Source organism: Neophocaena asiaeorientalis, unplaced genomic scaffold, assembly GCF_003031525.2.
Source record: "Neophocaena asiaeorientalis asiaeorientalis breed wild unplaced genomic scaffold, Neophocaena_asiaeorientalis_V1.1 scaffold248, whole genome shotgun sequence".
In the NCBI taxonomy this organism is placed as follows: domain Eukaryota; kingdom Metazoa; phylum Chordata; class Mammalia; order Artiodactyla; family Phocoenidae; genus Neophocaena; species Neophocaena asiaeorientalis.
In genome coordinates this window covers 2,489,079-2,505,502 of record NW_020185320.1, presented here as the reverse complement: position 1 = coordinate 2,505,502, position 16,424 = coordinate 2,489,079, and the positions used below count along the sequence as shown (strand labels likewise).

The window sequence follows — 16,424 nt, the reverse complement described above, 5'->3', positions numbered from 1 at the left end:
ATTTCAATAGTACTTAATCATATATCTTTTTCAAGCATCAATAGGGGGAAAGATTCTAAAACATAATTCTTCACATGCAAACTTTAGCACTGTGCGTGGTTTCAGTGAAAACACACTGAACTTTTCAATAAGGCAATTCCTTACTGTGAAGTATTAAGAAGAACAGAGAAGTGACTATCAAATTCACAGTAACATTTATTTATTAAACACATTTATTATTTACTGTTGAGGGTCAAGGAGCACAAGGAAAAAGAAGAGATACAGAAATCCTATCAGTTCATAAAATGGTGCTTAGTGAGACACAAATATTGTGAACATAGGTACTTAATAGAGGTAGTCTGAGGATCCTTGCCAATACAGCAATATCATATATAGTAGCTATACTGAAGAAAACACCCAGAGAGTAATTTTCTATTTGTAAAGATGTGAGTAGGAATAGTTCCAAAAAAGATATACACATGTGCTAGACAGGATCAATAATGAGTTATTTACTATTAAGGGAATAAAATTATTTTTTTCTACTGTCATTAACAGAGACCAATACCAAAATCTATAGATTTGTTAAAATCTTCCCAATGCAGTGACATTAATACATTGTCAGAATATTTTATTAAATCACTTTAAATCAATTTACCATTAAACATGATAATATATAAATATACCTAACATTATTCACCAGCTTAAATTGAGGAACGATAAATTATTTCAATGTAAAATAATCTGATAATGCAGAAACACAGATTCCCTATTATATAAAAAATATATCATAAAGTAATATGAAAATCAAGTCAAACTTCAAAAATTCACACTATTAGTATTATTTTCCTTATATATTTATTAAAAGCATGGTAAGAAAGTCCAGAATTAAAAGTCTTGTCTGGGCTTCCCTGGTGGCGCAGTGGTTGAGAATCTGCCTGCTAATGCAGGGGACATGGGTTCGAGCCCTGGTCTGGGAAGATCTCACATGCCACGGAGCAACTAGGCCCGTGAGCCACAACTACTGAGCCTGCACGTATGGAGCCTGTGCTCTGCAACAAGAGAGGCCACGATAGTGAGAGGCCCGTGCACCGCGATGAAGAGTGGTCCCCGCTTGACACAACTAGAGAAAGCCCTCGCACAGAAACGAACACCCAACACAGCCAAAAATAAACAAACAAATGTGGGGTTTAAAAAAAAAAAAAAGAAAAAAGTCTTGACTGCCCCCCTGTGGTCAAATAACTTAAAATTAAAAATCAGCAATATTTACCACCATCTTCAAATTCATCTTCAGTTATCCACCATGGCACTGTATCATTCTTCTTCACTTCTTTAGGTTGTCTAGGTGTTTTATTTGAATTTTCAAAAGAATCATCTGAAAGCTAAATCATATATAAGCTAGTGAATTTTAAATTCAAGAATCCCAGATTTATCACTGAAAATGTTTCTTTGTTCTCTGATATTTCAGTTATCACCTAAACATTCTCAGCAATTATGTATAAATTCATATAATTCTAGATTTATGGGGTCAAAATAACTTAAACATCAAGAATACATCTCTGAACACTGATTTCATACCCAGAATTAAACAAGCAGACGAAACAAGGAAAAAACATCAACAATAAAAACAAAGAAATAAAAAACTTGATCAAGAAACCTAATCAGGAAGGAATAAAAGGATATAATCCTTTTTTAGACACTATCTCGGGTCTAAGAATAAATAATGATTGTGCAAAATCACCTAGCATCACTCTAGAAGAACACAAAATTCTAAGACCAGGAAGAACTGAGTGTGAGGTGCTTACCAGAGAAATTTGCATTTGTCACAATGATTAATAAACTTTAATAAACTTTTATTTGTCCTTTTCTACTCTTCAGGTTCAAATCTTACTACAATCCTAAACCCCTACTCTAACCCCGATCTACCACCCTTACTCTCAGCCAATAACTTGGGCTCTCTCTTCACACAGAAAATAAAGACCATAGGTCAAAAACCACCTTCCTTCTCCTTCCCCTCACTCCACCACTAAACTCACCCGTTAAAACGCTGCTTTCCTCTCTCAGATGAGCAATTCTTTCCTCCACTCCCAGGAGAACCTGCAGAGGGGCCACCTCCCACCTCACCAAGTTCTCGCTTGCTGGGTTATCCTAATCCATCTCTGCACCTCACTCCCTCCACAATCTCCTTGCCCTCCTTCCCTCAGGTTATAAACTTGCTCATCACTGCATCCCCAGGGCCTAGCACAGCACCTGGCATAATTGTATAGTATAAGAATGAACACTTGGGCTTCCCTGGTGGCGCAGTGGTTGAGAGTCTGCCTGCCAATGCAGGGGACACGGGTTCGTGCCCCGGTCTGGGAAGATCCCACCTGCCGCGGAGCTGCTAGGCCCGTGAGCCATGGCCGCTGAGCCTGCGCGTCCGGAGCCTGTGCTCCGCAATGGGAGAGGCCACAACAGTGAGAGGCCCGTGTACCGCAAAAAAAAAAAAAAAGAAAGAAAGAATGAACACTTAAGTCTACCCTACTTATAAAAAACAAACAAACAAAACAAAGCAAACAGGCAAAGTTCCTTACTCCTACCTCCTTTTCATTCTATCATCTTTCCTTTATGTACATTCTAACTTCTCCAGGTCACTGTTAAACCCCTTAAAATCTGGTCCCCATCCAAAACAGCTCTCCTCAGTCACCACAGGCCTCCTACATGCCACAAATAAAGGATGACTGCCAGTCACCTCCCTGATCATACCATGGAGTTTGACATGGTGACCAACTCTCACTTCGGGCAAATCTCGCCCTTTGACCTCATAGCACCACCTCCTCCAGGTTATACTTCACCTCTGTGACCTTTCCTAACCAACTCTAATAGCTCTTGGCCCTTTTGCCCTTTTCTTTAACACGAGACTTCCCCAGGACTCTGCTCTTCGTCCTTTTTATCCTTATTCTACACACTTTTTCTGGAGACGAAATCAACGTTTATTAATTACTTGCCTGCTCTATGTCAGGATCTATACTCAGGTTATTTTAGTCTTTAAATAATCCAGCAGAGATTTACTGATGGGGAAGTAAGCTCAAAGAAGTTAAGCAACTTGTCCAGGTTGCAACTATCAGTAAGTGATACAGAGCTGGGATTCAAACTTGGGTTTCTCTAACTAAGGCCTGTCCACTTTCAAATACTCTATATGGTCCCCCAACTAGGACATTGGTACCTGGGGCACTTCTTAAACTTCTGAGATGACTACACACACATTTCCACCTGCCAACCAAACAACTCTACCCCAGTGACTTGTAAGAATGCCATTTTTAAATCTTCGAAAAGAACTCACTGTCTTCCTTGACCACCAGGCAGGATGAGGGGAGGAGAAAAGAAAGAGTATTCTTTACTCCATCTGAATTTTAGTTGCATCACCTTCCACACAGTCTTATACTTCACTGTCATGCTGAAATGTTCCATTTCTCTCTTTCTATCTCTCGCTGTTTACCAAACTCTGACAATCTGCCTCAGATTCAGTTTTTTCCTCCTAAACCCATGGCTACGTAAAAGTGTGAAAGAAGGACTGTAAGTTTTTGGAGCCAGACAGATCTGAGTTCAAACTTTTAACTTCAAAATAAGCTAGTTCTGTTGCTTAGGGAAAATTACGCCTCTTTTCAGTTTATACATATGTAAAACAAGCATGGCGACACTGACCTTGCAGGGCTGTGGCAAGGATCAGCAAAGAAACAGAGAATGCCCATCCTACTGCCTAATACATAGCAGGTATTCTCACTTCTGACAATCTTCCACACTGCTTTCTAGGCTACTATCATTAAACACGAAGCAAAACAAAACAGCTGGCTGCTCAGTTAACAACAGTGCTCGTGAGGATATGGAGAAACTGGAACCCTAATATTACTAATACACTTCTGGTGAGAGTAAAATGGCACAGCCGTTTAGGAAACAGTCTGACAGTTCCTCCAAAGGTTAAACATAGAGCTACCATATGACCCAGCATTCCCACTCCTAGGTATACACACAAGAGAAATGAAAACATACAACCACACAAAAACTTATATACAATTGTCATAGCGGCATTATTCATAATTGCTAGAAAGTGGAAAGAACTCAAATGTCCATCAGCTGATAAGAAGGTAAACAAAATGTGGTAAATCCATACGATGGAGTATTATTCAGCTATAAAAAAGGAATAAGGTACTGATAGATACGACAACATAAATGAACCTTGAAATTGTTACGTTAAGTAGAACAAGCTGTAAGAAAGACGTATGGAATCGGGTAGGAAGGGAAGAAAAGTGATCAGGTCAGGAGCTGTTCCCCAGGGAAGGGACACAGAAAAGCAAGGGGATTAAAAGGCTTGGAAACCCACTCTGGGGAGTAGGTGGCTAGAACCACATATTGGGGGCCACAGCCCTGGGGTCTGCCACTGGGAAGATGAGTCCCCATAGCTGGTTATAAAACCAGTGGGACCGACAGTGGGGCTGTAAGAAACCGAGACTCTGCTCGTGAAGAGTGTGCACATGTTGCCTTACTCCCGAAACAAGGTGGAAGAAGCAGAATGAAACTGCCCGGGACTCTGGCTGGTTTCCTATGACCACCCTGGCACAAGGCCTGGCCCAAGCCAAACCCCTACTCCAGCCCCTCTCGCTCCAGCACTACTCCTCTCTGGGGCAAAGATGACAATGTGACAATGCTAGGAGAGGAAAGAGTACGTGCTTATAGGAAACAGAACCAGCTGGGACCCAACCCTCAGGGCTTCTGCTCCAGCACCTTGGGACTCACTCCCACCCCTCATAGGGTGGTGTTGGCCACTGAGTGAGGAGAAGCCCTGGCTCACACCTGGCTCTGCCTTGAGCCCCTTTGTCTCCAGTCCCACCTCTTACCAAAGTGATAGCTGCCAGCACACCCTGGAGAAAGACACAGCTCCTGCTTACATCAGATCCAGCTCTCCCATCAAAGCCACCAGGCACGTGCAGACTGCACAGGGACACTCCCACAAAGGGGCACCCCTTCAAGATGGGGATAGGTAACTGTTTCACTTAATTTCATAGAGACAGAGAAAGTTAAACAAAATGAGAGGACAGAAGAACTTGTTTCAAACAAAAGAACAGGAAAAACAACTAATGAAACAGAGATAAATAATTTACCAGATAAGAAGTTCAAAGCATTACTAAGAATGCTGAAAAAGGAATAGATGAACATAGTATTTTAACAAGAAATTAGAAAATATAAAAGAACCAGCCAGAAGTGAAGAATACAACTGTAATGAAAAACACACTAGAACGAATTAACAGCAGACGAGGTGATACAGAAGAATGCATAAGTGATCTGGAAGACAGAATAATGGAAATCACCCAATCAGACATGAAAAAAAAACAAATTTAAAAAATGAAAACAATTTAAGGGAACTCTGAGATACCATCAAGTGTACCAACATTCATACTATAGGTGTCCCAGATGGAGAACTCAGAGAGAAAGGAGTTGAAAATTTATTTGATGAAATTATGGCTGAAAATTTCTTGAACCTGAATAAGTTAATCAGATATCCAGGTACAGGAGGCACAGAGAGTCCCAAATAAAATGAACCCAAATAGACCCACACCAAGACATATCACAATTAAAGTGTTATTAAAATGTTAAAAGTTAAAGAGATTATTCTAAAGGCAGCAAGAGAAAAACAAAGAGTCGCATACAAGGGAACCCCACCCCCCAAAAGCTATCAGCTGATTTTTCTGCAAAACTTTGCAGGCCAGAAGGGAACAGCATGATATATTTAAGGTGCAAAAGGGAAAAACCTAAAACCTAGGATACTCTACCCAGCAAAATTATAATTTGGAATTAAAGGACAGATGAAAAACTTCTCAAACAAGCAAAGACTAGAAGAGTTCATCAATACTAAATTGACCCTAAAGGAAATGTTAAAGGGTCTTCTCTCAGTGGAAAAGAAAATGCTACAACAAGAAGTAGGCATGTATAGGAAAAGAAAAACCCCACTAATAATGACAAATATATAGTAAAGGCTATGGATCAACCACTTAAATAAGCTAGTACAAAGATTCAAAGACAAAAATTGTATAATCAGCTATAACTATAATAAAAAGATAAGGGATAAACATGAAGATGTAAAATATGACACAAAAACACAAAATGTTGGGGAAGGGAGAAAAAAATGTAGAACTTTTAGAATGTGTTTGAACTTAAATGACTACCAGTTTAAAACAAGTGGATATAACCATAGATCAACATATATGAACCCCATGGTAACCAGAAATAAAAACCCAATAATGAAAAAAAAAACCCAATAATGGACACACAAAAACTGGAGAGAAAGGAGCACAAGCATACCACTAAAGAAAATCATCAAACCACAGGGGAAGAAACAAAAAAGAGAAAAGAACAGAGAATAAGTACAAAAACCAGAAAAGAGTAACAAAATGGCAGTACGAACATAACTATCAATAATTGCTTTAAATGTGAATGGACTAAATGCTCCAATCAAAAGACATAGGGTGGCTGATTGGACAAAATAACAAGACCCATCTATATGCTGCTTACAAGAAACTCGCTTCAGAGATAAAGACACACACAGACTGAAAGTGAGGGGCTAGAAGAAGTTATTTCATGCAAATGGAAACAAGACAGCTGGGGTAGCAATACTCATATCAGATGAAACAGACTTTAAAACAAAAGGCAAGTAGGGCATTGTATAATGATACAGGAATCAATACAAAAGAGGATATAACATTCATTAAAATATATGCAACTAATATAGGAGCATCTAAATATATAAAGCAAATGTTAACAGCTATAAATGGAGAAACTGGCAATTACACAAAAGTAGTAGGGAATGTTAATACCCAATTGGACAGATGGACAGATCATCCAGACAGAAAATCAGTAAGGTAACACTGGCCTTAAATGACAAATTAGACCAGATGGACTTAATAGATATCTACAGGATATTCCATCCAAAACCAGCAGAATACACATTATTTTCAAGTGAACATAGAACATTCTCAAGGGCAGACCACACTCTAGGTCACAAAAAAGTCTCAACAAATTTAAGAGGACAGAAATTATATCAAGCATTTTTTCCAATCACCATGGTATAAACTAGATATCAATTATAGGAAGAAAAATGGGAAAAACACAAACATGTGGAGACTAAATGACATGCTACTAAAAACACAATGGGTCAATGAAATCAAAGAGGAAATCAGAAAATACCTTAAGACAAATGAAAATAAAAACACAACTTTCTGAAATCATGGGATGTAGCAAAAGCAGTTCTAAGAGGAATGTTTACAGTGATACAGGCCTACTTTAAGAAACAAGAAAAATCTCAAATAAACATAACCTACCATCCAAAGGAATCAGAAAAAGAAGAACAAAGTCCAAAGTCAGCAGAAGAAAGGAAATAATAAATACCAGAGAGGAAATAAATAGAGACCAAAAAAAATAAAATAAAATAAATTTTAAAAATCAATGAAACCAAGAGCTGGTTTTTTGAAATAATAAAGAATTTTTTTTTTTTTTTTGGTTGCATGGCATCTTAGTTGCAGCAGGCAGGCTCCCCAGTTGTAGTCACAGGCTCCTTAGTTGAAGCACGTGGGCTCCTTAGCTATGGCTCCAGGGCTCCTTAGTTTCAGCTTGCCAGCTCCTTAGGTGCAGCTCGTGGGCTCCTTAGTTGTGGCTCACAGGCTCCTTAGTCACGGCATGCAGGCTCCCTAGTTATGGCATGTGAATCCCTAATTGCAGCATGCATGTGGTATCTAGTTCCCTGAACAGGGATCAAACCCGAGCCCTCTGCATTGGGAGTGTGGAGTCTTATCCACTGCTCCACCAGGCAGGGAAGTCCCCTCAAAAATTAAGAAAATTGATAAGCCTTTAGCCAGGGGTTCATCAAGAAAAAAGAAGACCCAAACAAAATAAAAAAGAAAGAGGAGAACTAACAACCAATATCACAGATAATAAAATCATAAGACAATACTACAAACAGTTACATGTCTACAAATTGGACAACCTAAGAAATGGATTAATTTCTAAAAACATACAATCTTCCAAAACTGAATCAGGAAGACACAGACAATGTGAACAGACCAATCACTAGTAGTATAATTGAATTAGTAATCAGAAACTTCCAGCAAACGAAAGTCCAGGATAGCTTCACAGGAGAATTCCACCAAACATATAAAAAGCTAATATCCTTCTCAACCTATTCCAAAAAACAGAAGAAAGGACAATCCCAAATTCATTCTACAAGGTCACATTACCCTGATATTAAAAACAGACAAAGACACTACAAAAAAAGAAAACTGCAGGTTGATATCTCTGATGAATATAGATGCAGAAATCCTCAACAAACTTAATTCAACAATATATAAAAAGAATCATACACCATGATCAAGTAGGACTTACTCTAGGGATGCAAACATGGTTCAATATTTGCAAGTCAATCAATGTGATACACCACATTAACAAGTCACATGATCATCTCAATAAATACAGAGAAAGCATTTGACAAAATTCAATATCCATTCATGACAAAAACTCTCATCAAAGTTGGTATCTAAACTCATAGCAACGTAAAAAAGGTCATTTATGACAAACCCACAGCTAACATCGTATTCATCATATTCATTGGTGAAAAACTGAAAGCGCTTCCTCTAAAATCAGGAACAAGATAAGGATGCCTACTCTCACCACTTCTATTTAATAAAGTACTGGAAGTCCTAGTCAGAGCAATCAGACATGAAAAGAAATAAAAGGCTTCCAAATTGAAAGGGAAGATGTAAAGCTGTCAGTATTTGCAGATGGCATGATACTACATATAGAAAACCCTAAAGTCTTCACCAAAAAACTCTCAGAATTAATAAATGGATTCAGTAGCTTTGTAGGATACAAGATTAATATACAGAAATCTGTTGCTTTTCTATACACTAATAATGAACTATCAGAAAGAGTAAGAAAACCATCCTTTTTAAAATCACATCCAAAAGAATAAAATACATAGGAATAAACTTAATCAAGGAGGTGAAAAACTCATAGTCTGAAAACTATAAAACACTGATGAAGGAAACTGAGGATGATACAATGAAATGGCAAGATAGCTCATGTTCATGGATTGGAAGAACTGATATTGTTAAAATGTCCATGCTACCCAAAGCAAGCTACAGATTTAATGCAATACCTGTCAAAACATGTATGACATTTTTCACAGAACTAGAACAAATAATCCTAAAATTTATACGGAACAACTGAAGACCCTGAAAAGCCAAAGCAATGTTGAGAAAAAAGAACAAAGCTAAAGGTATTAAGCTCCCTGACTTCAGCTCCCTGACTTCAGACTATACTAAGAAGCTCCAGTATTCACAACACAAAAACCAACACGTCCATCAACAGAACAGAATAGAGAGCCCAGAAATAAACCCGTGCACTTATGGTCAATTAATCTACAACAAAGAAGGCAAGAATTTACATTGGAAAAAAGACAGTCTCTTATTGAAGTAAGTGGTGCTGGGAAAACTGGACAGTTACATGTAAAAGAATGAAATTAGAACATTTTCGCACACCATTTATCAATACAAAAATAAACTCAAAATGGAGTAAAGACCTAAGTAGAAAACCTGAAACTGGGCTTCCCTGGTGGCGCAGTGGTTGAGAGTCCACCTGCTGATGCAGGGGACACGGGTTCGTGCCCCGGTCTGGGAAGATCCCACATGCCGCAGAGTGGCTGGGCCCGTGAGTCATGGCCGCTGAGCCTGCGCTCCGCAATGGGAGGGGCCACAACAGTGAGAGGCCCGCATACCGCAAAAAAAAAAAACAAACCTGAAACTATAAAACTCCTAGAAGAAAACATAGGCAGAACACTCTGACATAAATTGTAGCAATATTTTTTTGGATCTGTCTCCTAAGGCAAAGGAAACAAAAGCAAAACTAAACATATGGGACCTAATCAAACTTAAAAGCTTTTGCACAGTAAAGGAAACCATCGATAAAATGAAAAGAACCTATAGTACGGGAGAAAACAATTGCATATCATATGACCAATAAGGGGTTAATATCAAAAAACAAACAAACAAAAAAACCCAACCTGATTAAAAAATGGGCACAAGATATACACATGGCCAACAGGCACATGAAAAGATGCTCAACATTGCTAATCATCAGGGAAATGCAAATCAAAACCCCAAATAGGTATCACCTCACACCTGTCAGAATGGCTACAAATAGCAAATGCTGGTGAGGATGTAGAGAAAATGGAACCCTTGTACACCGTTAGTGGGAATGTAAATTGGTACAGCCACTATGGAAACAGTATGGAGGTTCCTCAAAAAACTAAAAACAGAACTACTATATGATCCAGTGATTCCACTCCTGCGTATATATGCTAAGAACACAAAAACAGTAATTGGAAAAGATAAATGCATCCCAATGTTCACAGCAGCATTATTTACACTATCAAAGATATGGAAGTGTTCATCAACAGATGAATGGATAAAGAAGGTGTGGTATACAGATATATGATGGAATGTTACTTAACCATAAAAAGAATGAAATTTTGTCATTTGAAACAGCATGGACGGACCTGGAGGGTACTATGCTTAGTGAAACAAGTCAGAGAAAAACAAATACTGTATGTTATCACTTATATGTGGAATCTAAAAACATAAAACAAATGAATATAACAAAGCAGAAAACAGACTCAGATATAGACAACAAACTAGTGGGTACCAGTGGGAAGAGAGAAAGGAGGAGGGGCAAAATAGGGGTAGGAGTAGGGATTAAAATGCACAAACTACTATGAATAAAATAAATAAGCTACAAGTATATATCATGCAGCACAGGGAGTACAGCCAGTATTTTATAATAACTTTAAATGGAGTATAATCTATAAAAATTGAATCACTGTTCGAACTAATATAATATTGTACATGAACTATACTTCAATAAAAAAAAATACAGCTGTCATATCAAAGACCATTCATTCTTAAGGGAGGCAGAAAAGAGAGCTAAACAAGTGAAATAATGAATGGTTCTAAGAGCTACATGAAGAATGAGCTACATGGAAAATTAAGTACATGGTATAAGAAGGAACTTGGTAGTTACTTTTTTACTGGATCAACAGAAAGAAACCTCTCTTAGGTAGTGATTTTAAAAAGAGATCTTCACCATCCAGGTAAAGGATAGAGGAATAGACAGCATTATTGGCAGAGGGAACAGTACAAAGCTCCTAATGTGAAATGAGCTTGGCGTGTCTGGAGGAGAAAAAAGGCATGAATGGAAAAGGGGGAAGAGCAGTGTATAGTCAGTGAGGTGGGCATGAGCAAAATCATCCAGGGTTTTGTAAGCCACAGAAAGGAGTCTGGATTTTACTCTGTATGTGATGGGAGACCAATAGTCTTTTCCATTGGGAGTAACAGAGTCTGATTTATGTCACAAACCACGCTGGCAGCCGTGTGGTGAAGGAACGCTTGGACAGTACGTGGGAACTGTTGCAGTAGCCTAGTGAGATGATGGTGTCCTGGATTAGGTAAGTTGCAGTGAAAAGGGAGAGAACTAGAGGGATGATAGATGTATTTTGGAAACAGGTGACAGAGCTTGATGATAGGCTGATTGCATCCTAGAAGAATGAGTTTCTTGTAGGACAATTTACAATACAGCTTTTAAAAATATAAACTTACCTCCTTCATGAACTGTTCAAACTCTTCATCCAGCTCTTCTTTGGAATAGTGGGCCATTATCAATAATTTTCCCTTCCCAAAGTAAACATTCCAAAGTATTTACAATAGTGGAAACACTAAATGGCAAGAGATAATAAACATCCTTTAAGGAAATCCAAATCACATCATAAAAACCGTCAGCCTTGAACTTCAGACATTTCTCTCATGATTTAGCATATACACACAATTACTGACCAGTAAATTGGACAAGAGATTTTTTTTTTTTTTTTTTTTTTTTTGGACAAGAGATTTTTAACTCATTAATAAAACTGATTTGAAAAAGCAGCTTTCACAGTTTGACTTAGAGTTGAGAATTACATTTTCATTCTTAACACACAGTTGTTAAAAAGTGGCCTCGAGATTTCCTAAATCTATGCAGATTAGCGTGTGTGTGTGTGTGTGTGTGTGTGTGTTATTTAACATCCCTTAAATAAACCAGGGCTTCTCAAGGAAACTTTTAAAAAGTAAAAACTAGCAAATCCAAAAGACTGTTTCCCTTTTGCAAAGCGCAGGACAGAGTTTGTGCCATCTTATCATTCAGCTAGTTATTTATCAATCCATATTAAGAAGTTTTGAAAAATAGACTGTTTCCTGATATGGGGGCGTTTCCAGATACAAATTTCTGGATTAATACCTTAAGACTCAGAATCTACCTAAAACAAAGTTAATGGAGCAAATTAGAACAAATTATGTTTCTCTTGGACGGAGGGAAGGTCAACAAAAACTACGCAATAGTGACTTGCAATGCCCAAGTCTCCCCAGTCTCCCTAAAGAACCCAACTTCGGATCTGCGTCAGTTTCTGGACCGTAACTCCATGAGGCAGCTCCGACCTCAGCTTCCTTTTGTGGAGGCGGGAGGTGTGGAGATCTGGTCAATATGCTCAGCCTGCGCGGTAACACCTCCTCCCCCTTATTTGCATTTCTGTTCAGTTCAGTGTGTGGGCGGTTAAGGTCTTGGCCCCAAATTGTGGGTCAAATGCGGGTCCCACTCAGAGGGTCCCAGGCCCCAGGAAGCGCGGGCTCCGGAGTCGGCGGGAAGACAAAGACGCGCCCGCAGCGGAGCCGGGGTGGAGGAAGGGAGTGACCCGAAACTAAAGCCCTGAGCAGCGGGTCTGAGCACAGTCTGGGCCCTGCTGAACCGAGTGGAAAGCAAGTATCCACGCCCCACCTACCTTTGCTTCTGAATTCCCCGCTTTCCCGGACGGTCTGAGGGGGGGGCCCAGCAGTTGCCAGGGTAACTGACTTCAGCCGCCAGGCTCTGGAGTCACATGACCCGAGCTGGTCACGTGGCTCGCGGGAACAGAGGGGCAGCGGTGAGTGTCTCTTCGGCTCTACAAGCGCAGGGTGGAGTGGTCGTGGCTCAGCAGGACGATCTGGTGGGTTGGAGCCGCCGCCGCTGCTGCACCAGTGGAGACTCCGTACCCTTCTCCGTGCTCCTTGGGGTGGGATGGACGACAGGGTCGCGAGCGCCGTAACAGGCGTGGTGGGTGTGGCAGGTGCGCCCGTGGCTTCCTGGGAAATGTAGTTTAGCTCCCCTGCTCCTTGTCTTTCCGCATTTCTCATCCCTTCTCACCTCTCCCTAACATTTGCCTCCTGTGTCGTTTCGGCTTTCTGCTTTACAAAAGGAAGCCTTGAAAAAATTTAACTTATTGGGTAATTTCCTTCACGTGCAAAGCCCTGCGTGGGCGTTGTGAGAGAACCTGTAACCTTTTATGAAGAACTCTGTTGCCAGGATAGGGACTCTGTTCCACCATCTAGTGGACAAGAAATTGAAAATACACAGACACACCCCAAGTCCTACCCATATCAGAACATCGCTATGGTTTCCCATTACCCCTCCTTTCCCCCCATTCTAAAGCGGCATCTTACAATTACTTTCTTGGATTTTTATTTTATTTTTGCTATTCCTTCCTCTAAAAAAATAAGAACACAACGCACGTTGGAGTTTCAGAGGACAGCATTTAGGATACAAAATGTAAAAGCGACAGCAGTTGAAAGCGTTGCTGCTGGCAGACATAGTTAAGGACCTCATCATGTCCGGCCTGAACTTTTCTTTCAGCAAGTGTTTATTGTGATACAAATGTGTACATGCCAGAACTGTGCCCTATGATAAAGATTTGAATAATAATAGAGATTTTTAAAAGCTACTATTTACTGAGCACTTTAGTTGTTAGGAGCTGTGCATGCATTACTTCACTTAATCTTTACAATCTACAAGACAATTCAATTAAGTTTATACTTTTGTTTCTAATATGTGCTGCATGGGAGAAGACAGTCATAATCCCTGCCCTAACAGAGTCTTTGGTCTAGTGGAGCAGATAAGTGATCAGACAATTGCAATTCTGTATGACCACTGCTATTGTAGAAGAAGTAGGGTGTGGTTGGAAAACATTAGAAGCCACCTCAACCTCTGAGAAGATGGAGGAAGCTTCTTTCTCACTGAAAATGGCCTGTCTCCTCTTTATCAACCCTTGCTGACTTCTACTCATCCTTTAGGTGGTTTAGGTTTCAATTTAGCCCTCATTTCCTCTAGGAAGCTTTCTCCACCCATCCCTACTAGGAAGCATTTTGCAAATTCAGCCTCCTTCCCACTAATTCACACATACGTAGTAGCCTCAGATCTTCTTGGCCTCGTTTTTTACTCTCGCCACAGCTACTGGGACCACTGCCACTCAGGCTGTCACTAGCTACACACAGGTGTAGCTCGTCCGTGTGCCTGCCTGGAGCTTGCAGTGTGAACTGCTTGCTCTCTGATCCGTGGGACTTCTCTGATCCTTGAGGATAACCATTCAGCACTCAACATTTGCAACTTAGAAGTGGGGGATTTAATCTCTACAGGCCCAAGCTTGATCAGTGGGGGCTGGAGCTGATGAACAAACAATTCCCCTTACTGGCCCTGGACAGTGTTGATACTCGTTTCATAAGACTAATCACGATGTCCTCTGTGATCCAGAACCAGTTGTTCACAACAGAGACCAACTTGATAGCACATTCTTGTATTGGCTTTCCATCCTTCTCTACGTCATTCTCCTTGTTCATGGCTACTGCTACGTGGCAACCCACTCCTGAGTAAATTACTCTTATGCAGAGCTCTGTCTCATGTTCTGCTTTCAGGCAAACACTAGGAAAGATAGATAGATCAGGATTAGCCCTGGAAAATGGACCATTAGGATGGGATTTAGGAACTGAGTAACTCAACAGTCAGATGGCAATGAAGATCCCACTGCTAATGGGAAATGGGGTGGTGATAACCGATGGAGCACAGCTCTACGATTCTTATATGAGGTTCGTTGGCCGTAGGTACAGGTGGAAAGTGAAGGGTTGACTCATATACTTACTGTTATACTTGAATGGTATGGTGACAGTGGTAATTATAAGGATGGTTGGATTTTTATTGATTTCTTTGAATTCTTTGAAATAAGGAAAATGACTGGCTCAGGTCAGTCAAAATCGATTCAAGGCACATGGTAAATGCCAAGGGCCTCTGTCAGCATTTGAGGAGATCATCATTTTCTGCAGCATAGGTGCAAAGGAGAATGAAGACACAGCTTCTTTGGGTGTCCTGAGTTAGGGCCCTGGTTGAAAACAGTTAAATCCTGAAACCAGCAATAGAGACATTTGGGTAAATGATTCTGGGAATCTTGAACTCTCAATTTCCCTGAACTCTCCTCACTGGCAGAAGCAGTCCCATTCCCTTTGCTAAAAGAGAGCATCCTCCTATTGCCTAAAGAGCCTGCAAAGACTTAGAGACCCTCATATGAGGAAGGCAACTCACAAGATGACACTTGTCCTCCTCAGGATCCAGCCCTGCCGCCATTCACCATCTCCATGCCAGTGATCCGGTCAGGTCTCAGACATCTTCTGAGCGCAGAACTATAATCCTTGCTCTGGGAGGAAATGGTTTACAGAAAGTGCAGGTCCCGTGTTATATATACTAAAAGGAACCAGGGGAACACATGTAGGAGTGAATCTTGAGAGTGTTGAACTGGTAGGGAGAATAAAATAAGGCTGCATAAGGATTTATTGACATGGGAACACTCACTCATGTCTTGAGGTTCAACATGCTAGTGAGAACACCTGGCGTTGGTCCTCGTCCACTGCTGGGATGTTTCCTTGAAGCCTGAATGTGATAACGGCCAATAGGAAAATGAGGTAGAGATGCTAAAATTGCTTTGGCAGAGTACTAAGGAAGATGTCAGAAGGCTCACAGGGATGGGAATGTTAGAGTAGATATCTGTGATATCTAGAACCTAGCATCTGACTTTGTTCCCCAGGAGGATTCATAGGACATCCCCTTCAGTAAGGCAAGAAGGAATTCACTGGTGAGGAAGAGGCCAGCATCTGTGAAAAAACTTGGTGATGTCTGTCCTGCATAGGTCAGAGTTATTAACAGGAGATGCTGTTGTGGAACTAGTCTCCCCAGTATCAGTGCAGTTATGAGATTTCTCAATGGCAGAGCCCATGTAGCAATACAAAACTATCGAAGGCAAGATGGTTGTAATTACTGAAATGGGCAGAAGTCTTTAGTAGCAATCAGGTGCCTTGACCTGCAGGGATTTGTGCCAATAGCTAATAAATCATGGTGTTTTGAGGGATGAGATAAATGAACAGCTGATTGAGTGATTACTTGATTGTGTGTGTGTATGTGTGTGTGTGTGTGTGTGTGTGTGTGTGTGTGTGTGTGTATAACAAAGTGATCTAGTGAGTGGAATACTGACATTAGCTATCATCATG

At 40.3% G+C, this 16,424-nt stretch overlaps 1 protein-coding gene across 1 annotated transcript in view; it reads right to left on the bottom strand.

Moving 5' to 3' along the window:
* Positions 1-13,033, bottom strand: part of CEP162 (centrosomal protein 162) — a 98,053-nt gene extending 85,020 nt beyond the window's left edge. Inside the window, exons 1-3 of the mRNA XM_024733726.1 lie at positions 12,863-13,033; positions 11,652-11,767; positions 1,247-1,358 (exon numbers count right to left, since the gene is read on the bottom strand). Of these exons, the coding sequence (XP_024589494.1) occupies positions 1,247-1,358; positions 11,652-11,708 (169 nt within the window). The 5' untranslated portion in view covers positions 11,709-11,767; positions 12,863-13,033. The remainder of the gene's footprint in view (positions 1-1,246; positions 1,359-11,651; positions 11,768-12,862) is intronic.
* Between the last annotated feature and the right edge of the window lie 3,391 nt (positions 13,034-16,424).